General features: G+C 31.4%; 1 protein-coding gene and 1 long non-coding RNA gene across 2 annotated transcripts; one reads left to right on the top strand and one right to left on the bottom strand.

Annotated features, from left to right (window-relative positions):
- The first annotated feature begins 469 nt into the window (after window positions 1–469).
- On the top strand, window positions 470–2260 carry LOC116769149 (uncharacterized). Its single transcript, XM_032660179.2, has one exon. The coding sequence runs from the start codon at window positions 485–487 to the stop codon at window positions 1997–1999; it is 1515 nt and encodes a 504-aa protein (XP_032516070.2). The 5' UTR covers window positions 470–484; the 3' UTR covers window positions 2000–2260.
- Window positions 2261–17013: 14753 nt separating this feature from the next.
- On the bottom strand, window positions 17014–18041 carry LOC133320778 (uncharacterized). The gene is made up of 2 exons (XR_009753918.1): window positions 17732–18041; window positions 17014–17553 (listed from the first exon to the last, which is right to left on the bottom strand). It is a non-coding gene; the product is annotated as an uncharacterized LOC133320778 (long non-coding RNA).
- Window positions 18042–26779: the final 8738 nt, after the last annotated feature.

Raw genomic sequence — 26779 nt, 5'->3', positions numbered from 1 at the left:
ATATTTGACAGTCTGTTATATTTTAGTTTAAGTTTAGTTTTTGATGAAATTTTTATTGAGTTACGATGCCAGATTAAAATTTTTCCTGCCAGCTTTTATATATTTATTGGAAATTAACATATGTTTTTTCTATTTTACATAAGCAAGTTTGTCAGTAATGATTTATTTTGTGTATATTGTGTATTTATAACCGACAATTTTTTGTGAATTCAAAAATATCAAGAATCAGTTACAGTTCCTTAAAAAACAAAAATATTATATACTTGTAGTTGTCATTAAAATTTCAGTTGATAGCCCTGGGTTATTCCTATATTTAACTTTTCAAAATTGTTTTATTTACGAATTAATTATAATAGCTTTATAATTAATTACTTCCCATTATGAAGAATATTTTGTTTATTTTTTAACTAGGTAACAGTTAATTGGGTGCAAAGATGATTCGTAGATGGTACGCGGTCGTAGATAAGAGCTGAGTTTATATTTGATGGATTGTTGCGCGCGCGGCAGTCTGCCCCTCGCCGCCATGCCGGCTTGCGCGCCCGAGTACCGCCTTCTGCGATCAGCGACCGAGCACTCCTTCGCCCCGCGAGTCAAGAGATGCTCCCACCAGCCCCCCTTCACCGCTCTCAGGCGATCCTTCTCATCAACTTTCTCTCTAATACCAGAGGAACGTGCCGTGCCACCTGAGAATACGCCTCCGCTTCAACGGTTCTTTCAAATCGTCACCTGGATTCCCCGTCAATTTCTCCGGCCAGTTTTCTTCATGTTCAACCTGATAGCACACCCCGCTTGGAAACAAATACTGGTAGTGCTGCCCACCTTATGGATCGCGGCATCACTGTTTATATTTTGGAAATGTGTTCAGTGTCCCATCGGTGTTTTGAAAATGATTGGAAACGCTATCTCGAGAAATACAGAGAAGCCGCGTACTGTGCTCATAAGTGGAGGGAGCACGGTGCAAGCCCTTCATCTAGCTAGAAACTTTCACTCTGCCGGTGCCAGAGTGATCGCTTTCGAAATTGAAGGGCAATTTGCGTTACTGAAGTACTCGGCGGCCGTTCACAGGTTCTATACAGTACCACGACCCAACCCAGCAGACCCGTTGGCATACGCTCGAGCAGTAAAAGAGATCGTTGAGAGAGAATCCGCTGTGTTCTATATTCCAGTGAGTTCAACGACACCGGCATACTACGATGCACTAGCAAAGCCTCATTTGGAAGTGTTAGGCTGTCAATGTTTCGTGCCCTGCGCTCGAGATGTAGTCACCTTGGACGATCCTTTGGAATTGATGCGAGTGTGCCGTGCCGCTGGTCTTGCCACGCCGCTCTTCTGGGTCGTAACGAGTGAGGAAGACGTGCGTTTGTGGTACGACAGTGGAGCTTCAAAGGAAGGAAGGCACTTTATTGCTAGCGCTGGCGCCCGAGGTGCTAGAGACAGGTTACGATTCGTAATGCCAGAAGAAAAAGCACAGTTCAGATTTCCGCGAGAAATTAGTGCTGAGAAGCCGTGGGTGATTGTAAGGGAACCGAAGGGAGAGAGAGTTGTGACTTGTACAACTTTAAAAGAATCTCGTGCGGTGAATAACGTGACCTGTCGCGTTGATTCTTCAAAGAAAGGCCTCGTTCCGCAAAGAGACGAGGAAGCTGACGCGTGGGTTCAAAGATTCATTTCATGTTTGTCGCCATCGCGTCCGATGACTGGGCATGTGTCATTTAGATTGGTTCGAGAAGAAAGTGGCGCGAACAGTCACGCAAACAGGATGGTGGCGATAGGAGCTCGGGTCGGGGTGTCTCTGCCGTACCTCTGTCAAGGATCTAAACGGTGCGGTCATACAGCGACTGTTGGAAAGTTATTGAATACCGTGCTAGATACACGCGAAGCGCTTTTCGCTTATTGGGATCCACTGCCCTATTGCGCGTATTATCAGTCCCGTTCGCCGGACGAAAGGCGACCGCCGCCGCCGGAGCCCTGCAAGACTCCTCCCAATGTTCCTCTTTGAGGGCCAGGAATATGGCTATGACGATTATTTATTAAGACACTCGAGTACCTGAAGAGTGCGTGAGTGTGAGCTCCTCTGCACGTCATCGCTGATACAAGTGACGCGGCAACGAGGACGATATGATTCTGTAACTACTAAGTAGATTTATGATAAAACTATATGTACGACATTAAGACTTCTCTGACATGTGAGAGGATGAGATTGAACTTGTTTTTAAACTATTTTGTAATATAAACGGTGGTGAATATATTATTAACTTTATCTGAGCCTTTTATGAATTTCCGTCTTCTTAAACCTGTAATATAAATTTTATGTTATGATTTGAATCTGTGAGCTTAGTTCCTATTCAATAACTCAAGATGTCAAAAGTTCAAAACAATATGTTATGTACACACGGTAAATACTACGTAGTACTATGAGGACTTGAGTAACTTATTTATATCTTGCAGTCACGAACACGTATCATGCTTTTAATAGGGTAGGATTGGATACGTGGATGATAATTTTTAATGTTTCTATATTAATTGCAATTTCTTATGATACGGTTACCTATTGGTAATAATATTAAAATTTCAAAACGAATTATCTATTATTAGATTTAGGTACACGACGAAACCTAAGTATATTTGGTTGGAACAGCAAACATCAGTGTCATATTATTATGCGATAAGGTCTGAAATATGTTTTGAATTCCACTGCACTTTGTGATAGCATTATCATTGTCCGGGTCATCAGACACCGCCGGCCAAAGATCACACCTTTCTCGATCAATCGAAGAAAACATTAGTATCGAAAACAGAAAAAAGTTCCTATATCCCTAATCGTGACATTAACTGACAATTAGCTAAGTCATTTAGAAACGATTAAAAACTATTCACAACCATGAAAGTGATATATTTTCAATTTATTCTTCATTAAAATATAATTATTTTTGATATTTGTAATATTTCGATAGAATTTTGATTATTTAATATTAAATTTATATAAATCCTGTATTTGTTGGCTGAATGGTGTGGACTGCGTGATTCACAGTCGTTACTCCGTGCGTGTAGGCGGATGGGAGATGCTCTGTGCCGTGATACCAGCATGATACAAACGCATGTTACATTCGTTTTGTATGTAGATTGTATGGTTTTTGTTCCACTATTGATATTACTGGTATAAATAAACCCTTGCAAGTTAATTTTAACGTTTTTCTTACCATTTGACTTTTATTCACAACTATTTAATTAGTGACGTAGAAATAAAAGATATATATCATAAATAATCATATAAGTAAATTAAATACATAACGGAAATATGACAGCATTTATAGATATTGTTTTTTTGAAATTGAAAACCGGGACTTTACCGGTACGATTTTGTGTTAGCTGGTGACCTACTTTTAGTTAGACATAGGGCATTGTTTTTCGTTATGATATAGATTATCATAAAAAACTTGTGATTTTTCTAAATAAAAAGTAGTAAGTATTCTTTCTAAAAATTTTCAATGTTTAAAAAAACATCATAAATATTGTAATTACTAAAAAACACGGGAAGTGACCAAGTACGTTAAACTTTTAAGGCGAATAGTTCGATCGATTGTATAAGATCATTTTGATGATATAAGTAACACGAGGCACCTGAGTTATGTCGTAACAGAGATCCCTGACAACTTATGGTTCGTGTTAATATTAAAATGCAAAATTTTGTTCATCTATTACAAAAAATCGATAATAACGAACGATTTTTTAAAATATTTGTAGTTTTTTTAAATGGCAATCCGATGACAAATAACTTAATCCTTAAAAACGTAATAAGTTACAAGATATGTAATTATAAGTATTCTAATAGCTTCTGAATTTATAATAATTGTAGTAAAATGTCATAGTTTTAAAACGAAATCGTCCACTAGAATTTCTTATTGTCAATTTTATATCTGTTTAAATAATTTGTTACCGGTGAAAATATAATATAATATAAATTAAAAAAAAATACAGTAAGATTAAGTTAAGGCTATTTAAAAAAAATTAAATGATAATTTAGTTTTTTATTTACGTATGGTTTTTTTTTGTATAAATAGGCACCTATCTTTTCCTGTACTCCTTATATTTAAGATTGTTTTGCTGACTCTATAACACATCCAATGTCTTGGAATTATCATTCAAAATATAGCTGTTAAAATAAAATAAAAAAACTTTCAGACTTATTTTATTTATAATAATAAATAACGCAAATGAATAAATGAGATCTAAGATTTTCGCGAGTTTTCTTCATTTAAATGAAACTAGTATTTTTCGGATGAACTACGCGTGCTTTATTTTTGTAAAAAACTACATAGTCCCGACGTTTCGGTCGCTGAAACGCGCACGCGTAGTTTATCCGAAAAATACTAGTTTCATTTAAAAGCAAATGAATAAAATTCGGAACACACAGTTAAAGAAAATGCGGTAATCTAGGAAACACCAATAATATTTTCATAAATGCATATGGAAACCTCAATTAAAATGCGACAGTTCTGTTTAAAACAAATTAAATGTCATATTATTTCTGAACGATTGTTCTGGAAACTATAAAGCAATAACTACCAAGCTCATTATTAATAATTAATGATTGTATGATACACACGATTGGTTTGTTTATTAAGTGAAATTGACAAAGGAAGCTTATCCCCAGTTAATTCATGAACTTGTAACTTTCTTATCTTTTTTTAATGGCGTCAATAATATAACACTGAACTAGCTGTTTACGGAACAGATAGTATCATTTAATATATATTTTTTAATTATGCTCTGGATTCATTGTAACTGGAATTCTGATATACTGTCCCAATGTCAACCTTTTTTATTTATCGTACGAATTACAGTGTAATTTTGAATAGTCTGTGGAGAAAACAGGAAGGAATCCGTCTAATGGAACAATGGTGATTTTAATAATACAAATAGTTATATAAATAATAATCTAATCAACTTGATTAAATTATCAGATTTAATAAATTTAAACATAAACCAAACAAAACGAGTATAAACCAGACTTTAAAAATACCACACATTAATTGGTAGGGTACATTGTCATCTAATATAATTTACTATAACACCATAATGACATTTTGAGAGCTGGATGTCATGAAAAGTTTTTGGTGAAAAAGTTACTTAAAACCAAAAAAAAAAGTGCGAGTCGGACTCGCCCACGAAGGGTTCCGTAGCAGCAAGTAGATAACATAATATAAAAGTAATTGTAGTTCGTTGTAACTATGATCGATGTTTTATAAAAAATATAACTTGGTTTTACATAGTGTTTTGTATGAACGACAAAGTTGTAAATGCGTATTTTGAAAATGTATTATTTCTTAAAAAGTAATAATGATATCTCGTTCAAACCAATTTACGTTGAAAGTTTCCATTGAGATTTACAGCATATGTGTTTTTTTAATTTTCTCACTCTCTTATTTTAAAAGTTAAAGGGTGGGGGGGAGCACTCATTTATCCACTTTGGAAGTGTCTCTCTTTCAAACAATTGATTTTGACGAAAAATGGTTTTAGGAACCTTAATGTCTTTTTTTAAACCCCTATCCATAGACACTTATTACGTATAGGATAGATGAAAAAAAAATATCAGTTCCATGTATGGAGTGCCCCCTTTAATTTTTAAATTTATTAATTTTTATTCAAAATTCGTATAGGGGGTTACTAGAATACATCAATCTACAAAGTTTCAACTATGTAGGCCCAACAGTTTCGGAAATAAATTGCTGTGACATACGGAAGGACAGACAGACATGACGAATCAATAAGGGTTCCGTTTTTTGCCATTTGGCTACGGAACCCTAAAAACCATTGCAACCTCTCCATATAATATGGAAGACATTTTTGTTATACGAAATTAAATAGCATATATATATATATCTATTAAGCAAATTAAATGATACAGACCTACAGTTAAGTACGTCAAAGTAAAATAACTGAATGGATTACAATTAAATTATGCTCCATCTTTATTCAATATTAATATATTAAAACAATGATTTTATTAATCAATGATGCAGGTATGTTTTATTTCGCGGATGTAACTTTCGTTACTATGAGTCAAAATCTCTTTATATTAAATATGTCAAGACTTATACAAAAATATTCATATTTATTTCAAGTCTACGTGGATTAAAGGAAATAAGAATTTTAAAATATTAACAACAATCAATATTTATTACGTCTAATTTTATTTTTATGTTATAATATATTTACATCACCAACACACGTGCTTGTGAACAACTAAAATAATTGTTATCACTAAATAAATTTTTGAACGAATGCGTGGGTCAGTCAGCCGTCTACCGCGTGTCTGTCAAAGTCTACTACAATTGACGACAATTAAAAATGAACTCTATTACTTATTAATTGAGGCATGTTTTTGTTTAATCTGATAATTTTAATTAAAAAGACAAATTCGTATGACAAAAATAATTATCTGTAAATACAACAGTAATGGCCGCTTGCATTGATTTGTAACTTTCTTCGTAATATCTTGTTTACAAATTACAGATTATGTCATTTATTACTATGCGGATGTTGTAATTATATCGAGATTCATGTATTTGAATTTTTCCGTCATCTTATTTTTCCTTTTCGAATTAATGAATGACGAAAAAATTTCAATTTATAAATCAGACACTCCCCGCGTTTCCTACGATATGGGCAATTATCACAAAACAGATGCGAATAAAATTTCAGCATTTCCTGATATATACATTCTCATATATATTTTTTGTTTCCTTCAGATTATCAATACTTATTTCTTTTTACTATCACGAGGACTAAAGCAATGAAGGTGAATTATATAGAGTTTTTAAATAAGAAATCAAAAGATCGTTTAAACTGTCGATAGTATGATTAATTTAAATACCAATGCAGTGTCGAAAAAATATTATATTTACAACAAACAGGGCGATTAATTAATGTTTTAATTCATACGTAAATTATAACTTGATAATTATCGTACGTATAATGCAAGCTTAGTGTTGTTTAAATTAATATATAATTAATTAAAACTGGCAACACTATTGATAATTTTCTGTAATAATTAATTTATTTTCTATACAAATGTTTCTTATAAATGCTACGACAGAACCTCAGCCGCAGTACAATGTATGGAGAGCGCGTGATTGGATCCAACCTGTTATCATCTGACCCAGGATGTGCAGACATGAGATAAGGTTGGAAATAACCAGAAATAATTAGGTGAAGAGGTGTGACGGAACTGGATAATAGCAAACAGACATATGTTTATACTTATGATAATTTTATTTTATTAGGATTCCGTAAATAGAGGTAGAAACGGTTTACCCGTTGAGACTGCAAATGTGGTACTTCTGGGTGCTAACAACGAATATTCGAACAGATTAATAAACATATTTACTTAGAAGGGTTGAAAACTTTTTTTCGCTTTTATGTAGTGGTACGGAATATTTAGTGCGTGAACTTTCTAGGTTGTTTTTTTTAGACATATGTTCTAAGACCTGCATAATTAATTGATAGGAAGATACTTTGTTTGCGTGATTTTATTTTATCTTAAAATATATATTAAATTTATTGATCTTTCCTGTTCCTCGATCGTTTTCGAATAATATCGGATTACAAATTATTCGTAACACTCCCATGAAAGTTACGAACAAAAATAGTTTTTTATTGAAATAATATTCTCTAATATTAAACTGAATATATTGAGCGTTTTTATAATTAAAATAACTTCAAATCATTTATAAAAATTAAATAATATAGCGTTGACATTAGCAAAATATTCAACGATTCCAGCGCGTATGAAGCCATAGCATAAAAAATATGTAGAGAATACACTTAAAATTATATAATAATAATTTCATTAAATTTTGTTGTAAAAATCGGAGTGCAATAAAATATATATCAGATAATCTATATTTGAACCAGTTTATGTTAATCTGTTGTGATAAACTATCTTCGCCACGTGACATTTCATACTGTGGAGCGGTATGTACGACGTGTGCTAGGAAGTCATTATTGCCTATCAGATCTGATGTTTATTTATCGATGGTACCTTCAGTGGTCACCGTCCAAGGTTGTATTGTTTGTTTTTGATTGTTTACATCGTGTTTAATTATTACGCAAGAACAGCTGGGGAATAAGTTTATAGTACATCAAATGTGTTGATTTTTAAGAACCAAATGTTGTCGCTGTACCGTCGGTGGGAATGGGAAGTGGGTTAACATATATTCACTGTGGAGTCGATCGCTGACTTACAGACATCTATTTGGAAAGTCTTGATTGTAATTTTAATGTTGTTTTATAACTCAAACTGATCTTTCTTCTACAAAGAGTATAAATAATTATAACAATATAAATAACTCTTTATATTAAATTAATGTTGTTAGTTTGTTAACCGTTAAATGTTTTTTATTGTGTAATCTCAGAGCATATATTCATTTTAAGTTATTTTGTTTGATTAAATAAATTTTGAGATTTGGTCTACATCTTAATTATTTCGTGAAGTTCCGCGGTTTAGATGTCAGTTATGCTTAAATCTAACTGTTGCCAGGTTTAAATTAAAATTTTATTTAGATATAATAGAATGAAAAAAATATAGAACACAAACAGGATTTGAATCTGCTATCTCCGAAATAACGCGTACCAGTTTTTCCGTTAGATTTCGAGTAACAAATTGTCTTGTTTTTTTTTGGTACTCAGCTTAAAGATCATGATGAAACATCAAACAGCTATTACTGTTTGAAGTCTTAATATTTAAGCCTTTCTCTTTCCGGCCTCTTATTTTCTTCTTAATGCTATTAGCTGTCCTCTCTGTGGGATTTGATTTATAAATGTTGTAGGAAACATAGCTGAGTAACGTATCGATCGGAACATAACTGATAGGAAATGAAAAGTACAACCGATAAAAAATATTAATATTTAATATTATTTAAATAGTTTTAAAAATGATAAATAGAATGTATGAGTAATTTTTTTATTACTCTTATATAAGTTCTAGTAGTTTACCTCAAGTTAGCACCGCAAGACTACATACGAAGAGTTTTCAGTTTTGACATTATAGACCTAGGTTATAAGACGGAAATTTGCGTAAATTATCAATGCAATACTCTAGACGCTGCGTACGTCAAACAAGACAAATTTATCATAAAACTACTATATTGTGTAAGAAAAGTAATTTTTAAAGCATTCTTATTTTATTCCTATTCATATTTACTTTTAATATATAGCAATATACGTAATTCCATTGATGTTGCTGAAACGCGTGGAAAATTCTCTAGCGAGTGCATTGCCACTAGACGTCCAAAGTCCGCGAGGCCAGACGTCTTGACCCAAATATACAATGATTGTAAAACTTTACAAGATACGTATCTGTATACATACATGTTGTATACTACAGTTTTATATACAGTATGTTGTTATTGGAATACACGAAAAATTATTCTCTTGTTCATATCATTTCCTTGGTGACGTCGTAGACATCCTCTACGCCGTAGCACCGACCGTAGACCGAACTCACGATAATGGTTCAAATATCTTACTATACATGCAGATTATTTCTAAATATTATCATTTAATGAATTATAAGTAAAAGCATGTTTATTTGACTATATTAGTGTTGTTTTATTATGTAGTATCTACTCGTATAGTGATTTACTGGAATTGTGATGTATGGGTTCAACGAATGTACGGTCTAGACATCTAAGGCCATCTCTTAACTACCTAGTGGTTATCGGAAGGACTGTACTTATATACTTGTAGGGAGTACTCACACATACACATGAATATATACATATGTGTGTGTGTTCATATTTTACAGTCGGACGTTATTAAATTTAGTATAAAAATACGTTATGAAATTAGAAACTGGCTTTGATATTATTGTATCGTCAATATATCTCTTTGATCAATCGTACTATAATTTTGCATCGTCATTAACACAGACAGTTCCGCGATTTTCTTTCTTGTCAGTAGATACTGTAAGTGGACAGGTTTATGAATGAAAAGCTTTTGACATGATAGAACCCAGCTGTGGTCAAGTAATTACAGCTCGAACATGGGCTGGCTGGCTGGCTGGCTGGTAGAGGGTTCTCACAGAAGACTACTGTAGTCCTCCTGAAAAATAATCTGACAATTATGTGTTTGTTTCCACTTCTACAACTTAGCCCCATAGAAACCCTCAGATTATTCGTTCTTTGTAATTGTAACAATGTTCAAAATAAAATAAATTAAAGGCGCTCGAGTATTTTAGAGGTGACGTTGTTTATGTCAACTTCGATACTAGCTTACATCTTAAGGTCACGATCAAATTGTCAGATTATTGAGATATGCAATCTTCTCGATGCAATTAATCGACCTTTTTCTATGGATCGTTTTTTTTACTTATCTGGCGCGTTCCTCTCATCACACCCCACCATATGAAGCGTTTATACTTGGTAGAGTTACATTAAATACTGTAAGGACTCTAACTAAATAATTTCTTGGCAGGTCCGAGTCACTTCAAATATCCCCGCTTGGGCTCCCCTATTAGTATGCACAAATTTTTTATCATTAAACCCATTAATAGATGGCGTTAGTGTCACACGTATTAAAACTGACCTACTAAGCTAATGATAATGGATAAATGGAATGCAAAGCCTGACAATAATGGCTTTTATTAGCAAGAATGTAATTATGACTTGCGATTCCTTTAAAGTATTCCTTACTAGTATACTGTAACATATCGTAAGACTCGTACGTCTTACGATGTTATGAAGAAAATAAAGATTTATATATACATATAAAGCATATTCCTTGATTGGTCATGTCCCAAACAAGAAAATCTCTTAATAGACCAAGATCTAGGCTACCTATAGACGAAGAAACCCTTAGGCTGTGGGATCTCTCCAGTAATGAAAATGCAAGTGACCAAAAACCAAAAGATGCATCAACAAAAACTGAACGCAACGATCGTAAACTTGTGGCGGACAGTTCTAAGGTTGGTGAAATAGAGAGGGATATAACACTCGAGGTAATGAGGGAAAAACATTCAATAAACAAATACCAATTGGCAGGGACCATTAGAAATTCGATAAAAGAAAAATTTGACAACAAAAAGACAACTAAATCAGAGCCCTATGCTGTTCATCTTAAAGTCGGTTATGGAAGAGATGATGGTACTGTCATTACGAGTAATGCGGATGTCGAAGACACATCAAATTCAAATGAAAATCGCGATGGGGTCTGTGAAAGGAATCCAGGCTCTATTGTTAGAAAGCGGAGAGTCGATGTTCGTGGAGCGGAGGCTGATAGCATCAGTCACGCGAGCGGTCTTCGGATGGGGCCAGGTGGTGCACTGGCACTGTGTAGCTTGGATTGGAACAGTAGCGTGGCGGGCGCGGCGCTCGGACTACGCAGCGTTCAGACGGAAGAAATGCCGGTGAGTGGCTCTTTAGACACGTAAAGCTGGGAGAAAATATACAAATGGACATATTATATAAATCTGTTATCAATAGATAAATTGCCCAATTGTTAAATGACGTATGCTCTGATGAATGCAATTCATTAAGTGACGTTTACACCCAGTTCATAAAATTTATTGGAACCGATAACAATTGATATATCGTATTTGAATCTGACGCGTTATTATCAATACATTAGATAACGATTGAAAAAGATATTTGATTTTTTCTTTAAACAATCTCTCAAAATTCATAATTTATCTCAACAATCGCAAAAACTTCGTCTTTAATGCCAGTGACATCATTTAAGCGATCAATTTAAAAGGAGTCAAAATATTCTGTGACGAAAAAAAAAAACAAATAAATTTTTATTAAAAAGAATTATAATTTTAAAGTAATGCTAAAATCGTGGCGAAACAATGTTTTATGGATGTTTTTAAACCATCCGTTCGTGGGGTTAGGGCTGACTACAGGCTATTAGGTTGTCAAAACTTCCACTGATGACTTTCAACGGTTTTCCCCGGCATAAGAACAACACTATTGCCGGTTATGAAAATCGCGATCATATTAATATGACAATTTATTTTGAAATCGTGAACAAATTTCTAGAAACTGTGAACGATTAATTAAATTTATATTTTAAATTGTAAAAATACTTTATATATATAGTTTTCAGATTCTTTGTCAACTATTGATATTGCCAATAATTTATAAATTATTTAATTAGCTGGAATATTTACTGGTTATTATTGTCAAGACACATACAGTCTTTTAAAGTAAGTTGATAAACTGATGTTTGTAACGGCATAATTATATTAAAATAGGAATGCAAAGCGACAAAAAAAAATGTTTGTTTCCATTTCTTATGATAACGAATCATATCGTAGAGAAAGTGATAAGGGTTTAAAAAATATTAACGATTAAATTGTATTTTTGAAGATTAATTATTGATTGTTATTAGTTAACGGTAATTATGTGTTTTTTTAATAGAAATCGGTTGCCACTTCACAATTCTATAAAAAAACGTTAACAATTTTTTTTATTGGATGGATGGATTGGATTGCAAAACAATAGCTTTCCAAGCATTAATTGGGTTTGTCAAAATTAAAATTCCAAGTTTAAATATTAAAAAATAAATCACAGATGATATTTAACCAGTACGTTATAATTATTCTCTATTATTGTGTGTTACTCATTATATTTAATAGACCAACTCACCTCGTTATCAATAGTTTATTATAAATTTATCTATGACCGTGAAATGTTATTTGTCTAATTGGCTGTATGCGTACGACCCGGATCGGAACTGTCAAGATATAAAAAAAAATACTGGAATATTTCCCTCACAAATAAGGATACGTGACAAATAATGTCTTTGGGTTATCTTTCCTTTTCTTACTATGTCTTGTCTACATATTTATTATGTAATGATTTGATTTCCATTTTTAACAATTTAATTATATTAAAAGGATAGTTTGATTTATTAAGGAAATTTTGGTTCAGGTTAAAAAGAAAATTCTCCATGGTTAGAACAATTTGTTATTTATTGTGCACTCTCCATTATTAAAAATATTTTAATTTAATTAACTTTTGTTTCGTTTGGTTTTTTCAGCTAAATATTATCATAAGATTCATTACTATTATATCAGGATGTATATATTAAATCTTTTACAAAATAGAATTATTTTAATTTTTATTGTCATTATAAAATTCAGTAACCTAGGTATGTAAATATGTTAACCGTGGGACATATATGATAACTGTGACGATCCCTAATTTATTAATTATGACTAATTTATTATAATACAAATCTTTTTTATTAAAAATTTATATCACGAACACACGGACACGTGAGGTTTACGAATATTTCGTCATATCTTCTTGATAGAATTAATTTTGTTTTGGACTTTGCACTCAGATTGTATTCGTAAAATATTATTATTGAATATTTTTTTAATAAAATATTCATTCATTTATTTAACATTAATTAATATTTACGTCAGATATTTTAAATGTTGTATTTACTATGGTAGTTTGAATTTTGCTAACATTTCGCTGAAATTTTATTATAAATACCTATACTTTACATAATATAAATATGGTTTAACATCTGGAAAGTTTCCGCGTACTTCCAACCTACTCATTGTTTGGAAAAAAAATATCAGAGAATTATTTCAATAACAAGATGTTATTATCAAGAACATGAGAATAGAATTTGGGAACAAGTGTTGGGTAAACATTAATACATATCAAAATACAATAAATTGTTTGCAACGGTTTCGTTAAAATATATATGTGCGTTTTATATTATAGGAAAACTATGAAGTTATCTTTCGTATGTTCAAGTTTATTTTTCTCAAAAAAAAAATTAAAGTTACACTTCAGATAAAGCTAGTTTATTACTGAACTGGTTTTCAAAGTGTATTTTTCTGCCATTTTTTTTATCCTACATGTATATAATTCATTTGTCTGTTGGTAATCAAATTATTTAATCCCCTACCCATTTAGAATCACATGCGTTTTTTAGAACAAATAAAGGAAATGAAATCAATTGACCGAAAAAATATAATTACGTTTATTTATAAACAAGATGAGATAAATATAATAACAGTATAATTAGAGAGATACTAGATGTTTATTTGTTTGTGTAAAATATCCACGCATTAGAAATATAGCGGTTAAGTGTAGGATAATATCACATTTTAAAATTTTTTTTATATATTTTTTTAACTTTTAATCTAAACATTGGTTTACATTTTAATATAAGATAAAAAAAAAATATCGAAAAGAGTTACTCGTGTCCTCTCGTGTTCGGTTCTGTCAGTCTCATTACGTCTGTCTGTGGCCACCGTCTCTGTACATGAACCGAACCGTTGGGATCATGGAGATATAATATAATAAAATCGCGTAGTATCCGAAAAACTTAGTTTTATTTAAATGTGTCGACGTGTTAATCTGAGATATGAGATAAGCATCTTCCATAGCTCTCATTGGTAGATATCATCAGCTCCTCTCCTCCAATCTTCCTTCTGAAAATCCCCACGTGTCATCTCATAATCCTTCAAATTTAGAGAGCATCCCAAAATTCATTGACACATTTAAAATTTAAAAGAAACTATTAAAATCATGCTTAAAAAGAGATCAAAACGCAAACGTCGGTTTAAAAAAGCAATCTAATATACAACCCGCTCCGTTTGAAATCTGTTTCAATAGAAAAAACAAACATATGATTTATAATTATAGTTTACTAATAAATCACTTTACTTTCCGTTATAAATAAACTATAGAAGTGAATAAAGATTAAGTAATATTTAATTATTATATTTTATTTGATTTATTAAAAATTACCTACAGGTGATGCGATGTGTCATCAAATAATACCTTTAATAAAGTTTTGATGTTTTTAGTTCACAAACCACAAAATATCGACCATTTACAAACGACACGTTCTGACACTTAAAAATATGTGTCTCGAATCGAATATGCAAACTCGTACAAAGCTCGAGGCAGTAAAGCAATACAATATCCTGCGTGTCTTATGAAAATATAAAATTTCGTCAAAGTTATCGTCGACTTGATTAGTTTCGTAAATTTATTTTAGATCATGGAACATGTATAAATGAATATTTACTAGATTTTGCCTGCGACTTCGTTAAGCTCAGAGAGAAACGTATATCGTGTTAAAAGCACAGACATGTTGACCAAGCGACAGCGACATCTATAGTTTGTGTCAAGTAACTTTATACTCAATGTAACTAATTATAAGGTTTTTTATTCCACGGAATTACGGAATGATTAATTGTTTTTAAGCTTCTTTGATGTTTGAGCTACATTACATGAAATTTTTAATAAAATTTGTTTTGTAATTTTTCCTTGAGAGACTAACAAAACCTAATATCGTAAAAATTTATCTATTTTTAACTCGCTTTTATTAGCTTCACCTGTATGTGCATAGTGTCAATAGTTATACATTTAATTGACAGTTGAGTAGAATGATCTTTACTTTGATAATATCATAAAAAAGCACTGTAAATGCACCCCACGCTTTTTTACAATAATGTACATTTATTTTTTATTTACACTATTCTTAATCTAAATTTATTAAATTTTATTTTCTGTTTCTTAGTTAGATTTTTTATAAAAGCGTGTTTTTTTAGTTTTTTTTAAACTATTATTTATTAATATTAGTGGTCAAACAAACTATAAGATTATTGACGAACAACATGTGTGATTCGTGTACCACAAAATAAAAATGACAATATTATGAAAAGATAAACAAAAGTGCCTCACAAAATATTCGTTGCGTTCTAGTGATATAAATTATAATAATATTTTCCAATTTACATATTTAAAGCGTATTCTTACTGCGTTTCGTTATTGCACCTCGTCATTCATCATACACATTTAATATTCATTGATTATGTATATATCGGATTTTATTACAAATTCATTATTTTAAAGACAGGACGCCAGCCTCGCTGGCGTCTCTAATGTCACTTGTTTCAGTAAGTTCCAGATATTTTAAAATGAAACTTCAATTCTTCTAAATGTTCTTGTATTTCTCGAAGGTTCTTTATGCTCCGCACTCGCTGAACTCTGCCGTCCCCTGTCGTGCGTCCAGACGTCATATTTAAACCAGAATTCAAACATAGTTCTATTCTCTTTGATTTCGTTTTACTTTTAACAATAGTAACGACGACCAATAAGGTGTTATAATAATTGGTGCCAGTTATTTTCATGTTGCATCCGTCGTTGAAGCTGCTTGCGCCGATACGGCCATTCTGGCAGGCGGTGCGTGCTCTGCACCTGCCTGGTGATGTGTTCTCTCTTGCTTAGCTTTCGTTATGTTCTCGTACCCGTTGCAGGTCTCGTAGAGTAGATGGGCCAGGTTCAAGAATTGATGCTTCATCGTCCGAAGTCATGCCGATACGGTTATACTGATGCGTGCTCTGCATTGTTTTCTGTGATAACAGAGAGATACTTATGTAGTCTAGGTACTTCCACAGTAAACCTAGATAACTTTATATTGTTATAGTTATGGTTAACAAATTTGTTGTTGTCGTATGGGTTACGTTGTTTATTACGACTCATCGTGAGACGAAATCATAATATCAGGTCCAATTATTTAATCTACTTATGGCTTTGGGGCGTCACACGAACATTCATAACATATGTCATAGGATGTCTCCATCCGCCTACAACTTTTTTTTTTTTTATTTTTTTTTATTTCTTTATTGGTTTGGCGTAAGACGTCTCCACCAGTACAATATTTTTTAATTTTTTTTTTTTTTTTTTTTTCGTAAGACGTCTCCACCCGTCTACATAAAATTTTTTTTTTTTTCTTTCTTTATTTGTTTGGCGTAAGACGTCTCCACCCGTCTACAATATTATTTTTTATTAATTATTATTTTATTTTTTTTTTATTTATTATTATTTTTTTTTTTGTTATGGTTCGGATCCGCACGCCAAATGCATCTTTTATAGTAATATATCTCAAACTAAGTGTTAGACAATCACATTGCTAGCAATGATTAATGGTAATGCGTTTGAATGAAGCAATTTGAACAAAATGAAATACGCTCACCGGATAACTATTAGGTAGGCGAACCGTCCACCTAACTGCTTGCTTAGTAATTCTGTGTCGTCCCTCAGATGCTGTGAAGTCTCATCGTAGCTGGTCATGTGCCACATTCGTAGCTGGTCATGTGCCACATTTCGAAGTCATCCATTGTCTAAAATCACTTTACAAGATATTAATCATTCTCAATTATTTTCTGGATTTTGTATAGTTCACAAAATTTTAAATATAGGGATATCCGATTTCTGGGGTTATATTTTTATTATTACAATATCTCCCTTCTGGAATCTTTTAATCGTAGCTCGACCTCTCAAAAACCTAGCTTTGTATCTTCTCTCCGCCTCGACCATCCTGTTTTGAATGTGTTGGTGCATTACTTCGATTTAAACGGACTGATTGTTGAATTGTAATCTAAACTGTCAAAGCATAATTGACTTGTTCGTATGTGCAAAACATCGGCAAGGATACTAAATTTTCCACATGTATTCTTATCACGTAATAAATCTGCTCCGGTTAATATATCAGTAGTCATTTCAAAACCTGGAACTATAGAAAATTATTTCTACATTAATAACTATTTAACTATTCATTGAAATAGTAAGGTCCGATCTCAATCCACGCAAATAGTTTACGATTTGTTTTCTACACCCAGAGATTTCATTTGCAATTGATTCTTGTATAACGCACCACTGCGATCTTGCATTTTATTTAAGAGTACATTTACCAGTTGGTATTAAATTAAAATTCGGCGTGATCTCCTTATTCCCGTCGGAAACACGATTCAAACGCATGACCACGGTTAGCAGAAAAAGAACAGAAATTAGTTATATTCGCAATAGATGTATTTGATCAGGATTTTGGAGTCGAGTATGCTTTCGTTTGAATTACAGCATCGTTTTTGTAGAGGCACTGCCGTGTGTTAACCAGACATGTTGCAAATATTATTATGAAGAGTATGTCTATTGTCGTATTTAAATAAAGCAATGGTCTCAGTAGTTTGATATTAAAATCATGCAAGTTCTTATAGATCGAGTGTGTACCTTTATACTCAAGTCTTCCCAAGGCCTCCCTACGTCATCTTATGGTATTCTTAAGGATACAGCAAGGACCTGTGGTTGGCTCAAGAGTAACACGCGATTAGTTCAGAGGTACGCTCTCCACATCTGTGGTGTAGACTTGTCTTCTCACGGCTCCACAAGGCATCCCTACGGAATCTCATGGTTCTCTTATGGATACATCAAGGACCCGTGGTTAGCTCAAGGGTAACACGCGATTAGCTCAGAGGTCACGCTCTCCAGATCTGTGGTGTATAATTGTCTTGTCACGGTACCACAAGCCTTCCCTACAGAATCTCATGGTTCTCTTCAGAATACATCATGGACACGAGGTTAGCTCAAAGGATAATAACAAATGTTAGCTATGGTCTCACGTAATGCCTCTTGTGTAGATGTTGCAACTAACCAATCGTCTGCACACTTTCTAGCTCGCTCCTTTAAAAGACTTTAATTCTAATGTCGTAGTTACTGATTTGGTACGTATTTACAGCCGTAAAGATGCGTTTGAATCAATCCCGAACACACACACTATCACCGGGATCAAAAGATGATAAAATTAATATGATCTTGTTAGTAATTTTAATCGTATCCCTTGTTTTTTTAGTAGCAAACGTTCGGTCACGCTCTGCATTGTTGACATCAATTGCATGAAAGACTGAGGGGCGTTCTTCATTACGCAAGTTCTCCGGATGATTATTTTCTTGAGCTGGATCAGGATTTACAAATACACTAAGACCGGCAGTAACTGATCACAGGAGCGATCCCACTTCTGATATCGGATTTTATTACAAATTCATTATTTTAAAGACAGGACGCCAGCCTCGCTGGCGTCTCTAATGTCACTTGTTTCAGTAAGTTCCAGATATTTTAAAATGAAACTTCAATTCTTCTAAATGTTCTTGTATTTCTCGAAGGTTCTTTATGCTCCGCACTCGCTGAACTCTGCCGTCCCCTGTCGTGCGTCCAGACGTCATATTTAAACCAGAATTCAAACATAGTTCTATTCTCTTTGATTTCGTTTTACTTTTAACAATAGTAACGACGACCAATAAGGTGTTATAATAATTGGTGCCAGTTATTTTCATGTTGCATCCGTCGTTGAAGCTGCTTGCGCCGATATATATATAAGTTTTGAGTGACTATGTTATTTTTTTTGAAACTTATCCACAGATTATATTTAATAAAGAACTAATTATATAATAACCCCGGCTGAAAATTTTATTTATTCATTGATATTAAAGTGTGCAATTTTTCGTTTTGGCTTTACAAGATTATAGATTTGAGTTTTTAAAATTTTATTTATATAAAAAAAAAATACTTTTACATGATTTTTTTTTAATTTTAACCGTTATATTGCAGTGATTTCCTTTAAGAACTATTAATTTGTAGACAAGGTAGGCTTAAAAATAAGATACTATTCCATCACAATAACCGTCATAAAAAAGCCTTTTTCTTGTTTCCCAGTATTGTTGTTTTAGAATCCTAGCAAATATCTTTTTTAATGCTATGGCTTCATAAAAATTTACATAGAAATGAAGACAACAAAAACTTTTATTTTGTCGAAATCTTTAAATACGCTAGGTTATACGGTAATTCATACTTGTAGATGCAGTGAGATATATATATATATATATATATATATATATATATATATATATATATATATATATATAACCCCAAATATATATATTTGTAACCATTATACTAATATATTCAAAAATATTATTCTTTGTTATTATGAAGCCGTAATGAAATCCGGGTAATTGCTAGAAACTTACTCTCCTAAAAATTCCATTATAGCCGAAAAACCATTTACCACCTTATTTATTTATATCTACAAGTTTCTTACTTATAATATTATTTGTGAACGAGAAATCAACTAACTATCATAAAAAAAATGGGAAATTTTGTGAGAATCTAGAGATGTATGTATGGAAAATATACAATTCAAACATGAATTCTCTTTCTCTTAACCTATTTCCGAAGTCCATACTGACAAAATCGCAGACGAAAAAAAAACGCTCGTTTTAAAAAGATCCAATCGGCGATAATTCGTTGTATTATAATCAAGTCTATAAACTAAAAATAAAATACGAGAAGAGTCGCGATATAAAATAGGTTCTAAATGAACAAAACAGATAAATAGGTTTAATAAGATGTATAAGCCTAGTAAGAATAATGCAGTATTGTTATTGAGAACCGATGTACAAATATCGAGATCCGCGGATAGCACCAGTTGGCACAATCAATAGGCTGTTAAATTTTTTTATAACAGAAGTTAGTGATATTTGTTGTATGTAAAAAAAATAAAAACGTAGCCTCTATTTCGAGGGCCGAACGCACAAAAATACATTTATACTCCAAAACGAACAGCAAAATTAGCTTGGTTTAGTAAACAAAGATGGCGGCTCATGACACGTGAAATAAAAGTTTATTTATGGGTTGGAGGTTCGCGAGCCAGGAAGACATGCGAGAATATAATGAACCGAGGAAATACTTTTAAGGAACCGTTTGTATTCACGACAGTTTTATGTTAAGGATTTAGGCTAAAATATTACTGTAATTAACATAAGTGAGCCTATTATGCACTTCATAGTCAAAGTTGTATTCATTTGTAAGAACTCTTTTCTAGGTAAACAGTTTTTTATCAGCATAATGTATATAGTAATTATAAAAATAGATTAAATATAACTTAACATCTTCGTGTGTAAACAAATAGCAGTGTAGAATTGTATTTTGTTACTCAATTCAATATGTTTGTGTGTCCGTATAATATTTGGGATATATTACAAAAGAAAACAAAAAAAAACAAGCAATGTATTTTCGTACTTTAAGTCTATATAGTTCACAAAAATTTTAATTAGTCCAACATCTTGACAATAAACAAAGAAATTCCTGTAAATAATCTTTTAAATTAGGTCAGCAAGGACGGAATAATAATATTCCTGCCTTTATGTCAGTTCATCATTTTATCATTAAATCCCAAACGTTTATTTCCTTACTTCCGGTTTCCGTTCGTCACGCAACGCCGGTTACAAGTGAGCAATTTCTGAATTTCGGCAAATCCAAACTTTGAAATGCGGACTTGTATGTGAACAATGCTTCTAATTTGTGCAATCTACATCAAATTAGACTTTGTCTGTATTTAGAAGCCTTTGTTCTTAGGCATTTAATTTATCTATCAATTTGCTGGAAACTTTTTCGTATTTATCTCTGTTTAAATTCAGTATGGACTATTTGTTGTGTTATAAATAAAATGAGAATAATTTTTCTACTGAATTAGGGACTTTTGATACAGAGATTGGCATCATTGACTTAGTATTATTTCCAAAATGGTTCTAGTTGAGAGCTTATTTACATTTAGTTCGTAGGACATCCGTTCTACTCGATGACAACATAAATAGTTAAGTAAATGATCTCGTAAAGTAAAATATTGTTTATTTAAATATTCTTATTTTTCTAAGTAATCAAAAGTAAGCATAGATAAACATAAACACTCCCTGAACGTATTTGCGTAACAGATTTTAAATCACAGGGGATCATCGACCTCGCGTAATCTAATCACTATGAGAATAATATAAATGCTTTTCAGACATATTAAAATATTTTTTTTATAAAAATCTAATGTTATTTAAAAATCAACCGTTATATTTTGCTTAACATCGTCATCTGTATTATGTTTACTAATATACATAACCGTCTGGCAACACTAATCTGACATCTTGTGCATACTCCTGTTTCATTTAATCTGTATTTAACCAAACAATTTATACTCTATAACAGTTGTTTGTATACTGTTATCACATAAATACAATTTCTTCCGTCACGGGTTACTGAAGGTTAAAAATGTATACTCATTTATAATTTATCATTTTGAGATCTAAAGAGCGCCATGTTTACAAAATATCCAACCATTTCACATTCAAAAACTTTATGTAACATGTGACGTGAATATTTACATCTAGTTTCTGAACGCGACTTCGTCCATTTAGGTAGTAAAAATATTTGTAAAGAATATTTAGGAGTTTGTGCATCATTACTGTCATTAGGACTGAAAATATACAACTTTATATGAAATAACTTAGTCTTAAAACGTAACATAGAATTTTATATGAGGAATTATTTTAAAATACCGTCTGATTTCGGAATTTAAATTGGTTATAGCGAGAAGGTTATTATCATAAAATCCTCTTTGATAACAAGAGAAAAAATACCTCAGATATACTTATGAAAATGTATGCGCCTACTTTATTTATGACTTGATGGACAAAAAACAAATCGGATTATCAAATCGATATAACTACGGATCTTGGATAACATTACTTACTCTTGAAGGATACGTACTTAGAAAATGTTGAATGAAAAAACACTTTCGTCTGGATACTCGACAGACCGTGATCGCGATTACTGTAAAATTCGAACGACGGGAAAATGTAATACAAAATAATAAAGCCTGACTATTACTTGGCTTATTATAAAAAAAATAGATGTAAGAATTACACGGAATAGAGAAATTGCGAAGAAACTGTTTTGCTACGAAATTTTATTGCATTGCCCAAAATTGTGCATGTGTTATTTTTGCTTTTCCTCGTTAATTTTTCACACAAAAACAACACGCGATATTTTTTTAATATTTTTTTATTTTTATAAACGTTGGATTTTTATATTTCTGTGTAGTTGTCGTGATATGAAATGATATAATAAATTTACATAGTATTCTATTATTGTTTTCGTATCATGAATACTTTGTTAACGAAACACTTGTGGTAACTGAATTGCTACCTTAATGCTCAAAGACATTCTCTACGTAAGCAAGGAAATAAGTTATAAAACAGGAAAGTAGAAAAAAGACAATAAACATATTATATAACTCTTTTTTAAAAGAGAGAATATTTTTAATTTTGTAGTTTATTTATAAAATATTTCCTTTATCTCATTTCATTTTTGATTAAGCAGATAAATAAATCCGATGTGATAAAAAACAACAAACGGAAGAACGGCCGAGGAATCAAGATATTTTTTATTATTAAATAATATATATTTGTTAATACATTGTTGTAAAGACAGCGCTTCCCGACTTCCCGACTTTTTCCATTAACAATAAGTTACTTCAAATATTTTGTTTCAACAGAAATATTCTTAATGAAAATAATTTGTCATTATTCTGATTCTCTATTTCCGAGGCGAGATTCGTCATTATCAGGCGTATTTGGATGAAAAAAAAGTAAACAAGTGATCTCTTTTACGTTATAAACATATTTAATGTTATCTTGTAACAGTCAACGGCAACAGAACAAATGTTAAAAACTGTATTTTAAGTTTTGTCTTTATGTCTGAAGACTCGAACGTGATTGAAATTTATTCTCAGCACAAGTTTCCATAGTTTCACTATATACGAAACGTTTGTCGTTTTTCATTCGATAACCTATGTATGTAATTTGTTATAAATAGGATTTGATTATCTTTACCTAAAAATTATCATAACCAAATGTTACCAAAAACTGACAAATAATTCAAACTATTTTTTTTACTATAGTCCAATTTTTTTTTATTCTATGGCTTCGTTCGCACTGTATTCGTGCAATATTGTGTCAATGTCAACGTTTTTATTTGTTGGACGAATGATGATCTTGAGTACTGTGCAGAGGAAACACGAAGTAGGCTGTTCAATGGCATAAAGTTTAATTATTTTTATTACTATTATTTTTAAGGAGACATATTTTCACCAACACCAAGATATTTCTACGGATCAAGAAAAGGTTCGCTTTAAAATATTGATAGAATAGATACGTTGTGCATTAAACGATTAAAAAAAACAAGATCACGTAAAGAAAAAATTCTAGACAATTAATGTTTAATATTGAATAAAGATTAACAGATTACGTGATTAATAAATACCACCAATAAATTATACACAATATTAACTGTAAAAATGAGAATCGACAAAAAAGGTTTTATTCATTAAAATGAAACTAATATTTTTCGGATTACTACGCGTATTTTATTATTTTAAAAAACTACATACTCCCGAAGCGACGTTTCGGTTACTTTGCAGCAACCGTGGTCACGTGATATCTCGTCTGCCCGCAGGTCACTGAATATACAGAACAGTGCTTGAATGACAAACGTCGTGAAAAACCGTAGTTAGGAAAAAAAATATTCTATAGCGCACAATAAATGATATTATTATTATAAAGTCAAACGCTTCACTCATTTAGGTATAAACCCTTCTTTGTTTGATATAAATACAATTTCATGTTTTGACTTGATGGAATTATACTGACTTAACTGCAATGGAGAAATTGAATCACAAAAGAGTATTTATTGATCTTCATTGTTTTCTCACAGTGACGGGGACAGTTTGTTTATCTCGTATTGTTTACCCTTGAATTAAAAGTACAATCGTGTTTGTTTGAATTATACGATAATTTTTATTAACAAAACATAAGTTTATATGGAACTCATATTTTTTTTATCGTTCTTATTTGATAAGTAGAACGACCCTACGTGTTGTTATAAATGAGCATTATGTATATAGAAAAACGGGTCATTATGGTTTAAGTTGTTTTGTTTATTTTTGACCTGAAAGTAGACAGTAATTAATAATTGTGAATATTCATAAAAAAAGTCTAGAAGTTTTACTTTTACTATATATATATAATATAGTCAATCGTTTAACCGGTCACGTGACGTCAGTCACGTTTACAATACAAATAAGAATTAGGTGTCAATTTTATAGCTGTATTGTTTTATCTTATATTTTTTACTATTCTAATTTTAATTCATTTCATTTCATTAATCTTTAATTAATTAAAAAATATCTATGTGCTAATAGTCACGCACTTAAGCTTTGCTAACATTTTATCTAATTAACATGCCGTACTGGATAAACAGCTGGTTGTCATATTTTTAAATCAAAAACTACCTTTCATACGTGGATACTGTCATGTACGGAGTTTTAGAGATGAAAAACTATAAAACAGTTTGTGTAACTTTTAATATGACTTGTAAAATCATAGTAACCTTTGAGACTCTTATGTTCTTATTGGGAAAGTGTCTGAAATATTTTTTTATCTATATATATTATCGTTTTTAAACGAAATCTTTTTCGGTTATGAAATACAGATGACTATTTTTTTTTTTTTATTAAAAAAAAATATGTCTAGTAACTTTATAGTAATTATAAATTTAATGTACTTAATATTTTTATGGTTGTATTTAAATTAATTTATAAAAAAAAATATTAATTAATTATAATATAATAATATATGTATAAAACGTGCTTGGGTCGTCTTAAGAGTACATACCGTTATCATGGCATTCTTATCGGTCATTAAACTTTTGCCAATCTCGACAGTGACGTCACCGTGTTGTTTTGTACTTAAAAAATTGCCAAAGATATCAACTATAGTTCTGTGCTTTTACTACGAGTTTGCGTTGTCACACAACATACGAAGGGCTTCAATTTTGTCATTCAATAATCTACGTTAATACTATGATAGAATATACTATAAAATGCAAAGATTTACGAGTGATAAACTGACGACAAACTAGTAGTATGTGATACGTGAGGATACGAACTAGTGGTTGGAGTACTGATAGAAAGTTATGATATAACAAACGATAAATCGTATTATAATATTGATAATAGGATGTATTATGAATAATTATATATACTAACATTTTACTGTCTATTTTTTAATAAGTGTCAATTTTATAATTTTAAGTTAAAACTATCGAATAAAAATACGGAATTTTATTTTTTAAAATCGATGATTTTCCTTGTAAGATTGAAAAGTGATGTACCATATATTGGAAGAATCATAATTACATCGGTTTTAAACTATTTTTGAATCTTTTTAAAATACTGAATGTCACCATTTTGATTTCGCTTAATACGTCACTTCATTTTTAATCTTCATAATGATGCCTCTCTATATCAAATCCTTTAATATGAATATTAAAAATATTATCACATTATTAGACTATTAGGTTAAAAATGTAAACTATACATAAACATACAAGATAAAACAATATTCGGTTGGATTCGCCTCAGCAAAGAGAGAATATATATATTGGTGAATATTTAAAATTTATTTATCAAATAAGTATTAGAAGGGACATATTTTAATAAACATTAATATTGGTTATTAGCTTTAGTAAATAAATACTCTTAGTTTGATATGTTAATGACTTAAATTATAGATTTTCTTAATTCAACGATAAATAAGGCTTGAAAGTTTCTAGAAGTAAAATAGATAGTACCTTATTTATCAAGTTATCATATAAATCATTCTATTTAAATATAACATTATTTATACGTAATTCAAGCGGAGTTGTATAATGACTCATACAATATCACACCTACCTCCGTTACTGTAAATATTTTTTTAGATAACAAGACTTATAAACACATTCAATAACAACGCTTTATCAATGTAACATTGGCAACAAAAAAGTTGCATACGCATTATCACTATGGGGTGGTTATCAAGTGGAACGTTACCCTAAAACCCGTGAAAAACCAGTCTCTTTACCCCCGTGTCCAATAACACACCTACGTTAGCAATAGATTGTTATCACCATGATATTTATAAAACATATTAAGTGTTTGAAATGTTCAGAATGAAAACACACGATGTATTAAGGTACGGTGAGTTGAAATTTAAAAATGTATTTTAATAACTCTATTGCTGTTTCGTGTGCTTTATATTTAA

This window comes from Danaus plexippus, chromosome 5, assembly GCF_018135715.1.
Source record: "Danaus plexippus chromosome 5, MEX_DaPlex, whole genome shotgun sequence".
Lineage (NCBI taxonomy): Eukaryota > Metazoa > Arthropoda > Insecta > Lepidoptera > Nymphalidae > Danaus > Danaus plexippus.
Note: the sequence above shows the minus strand (reverse complement) of the source record. Positions and strands in the feature narration are given on the sequence as shown.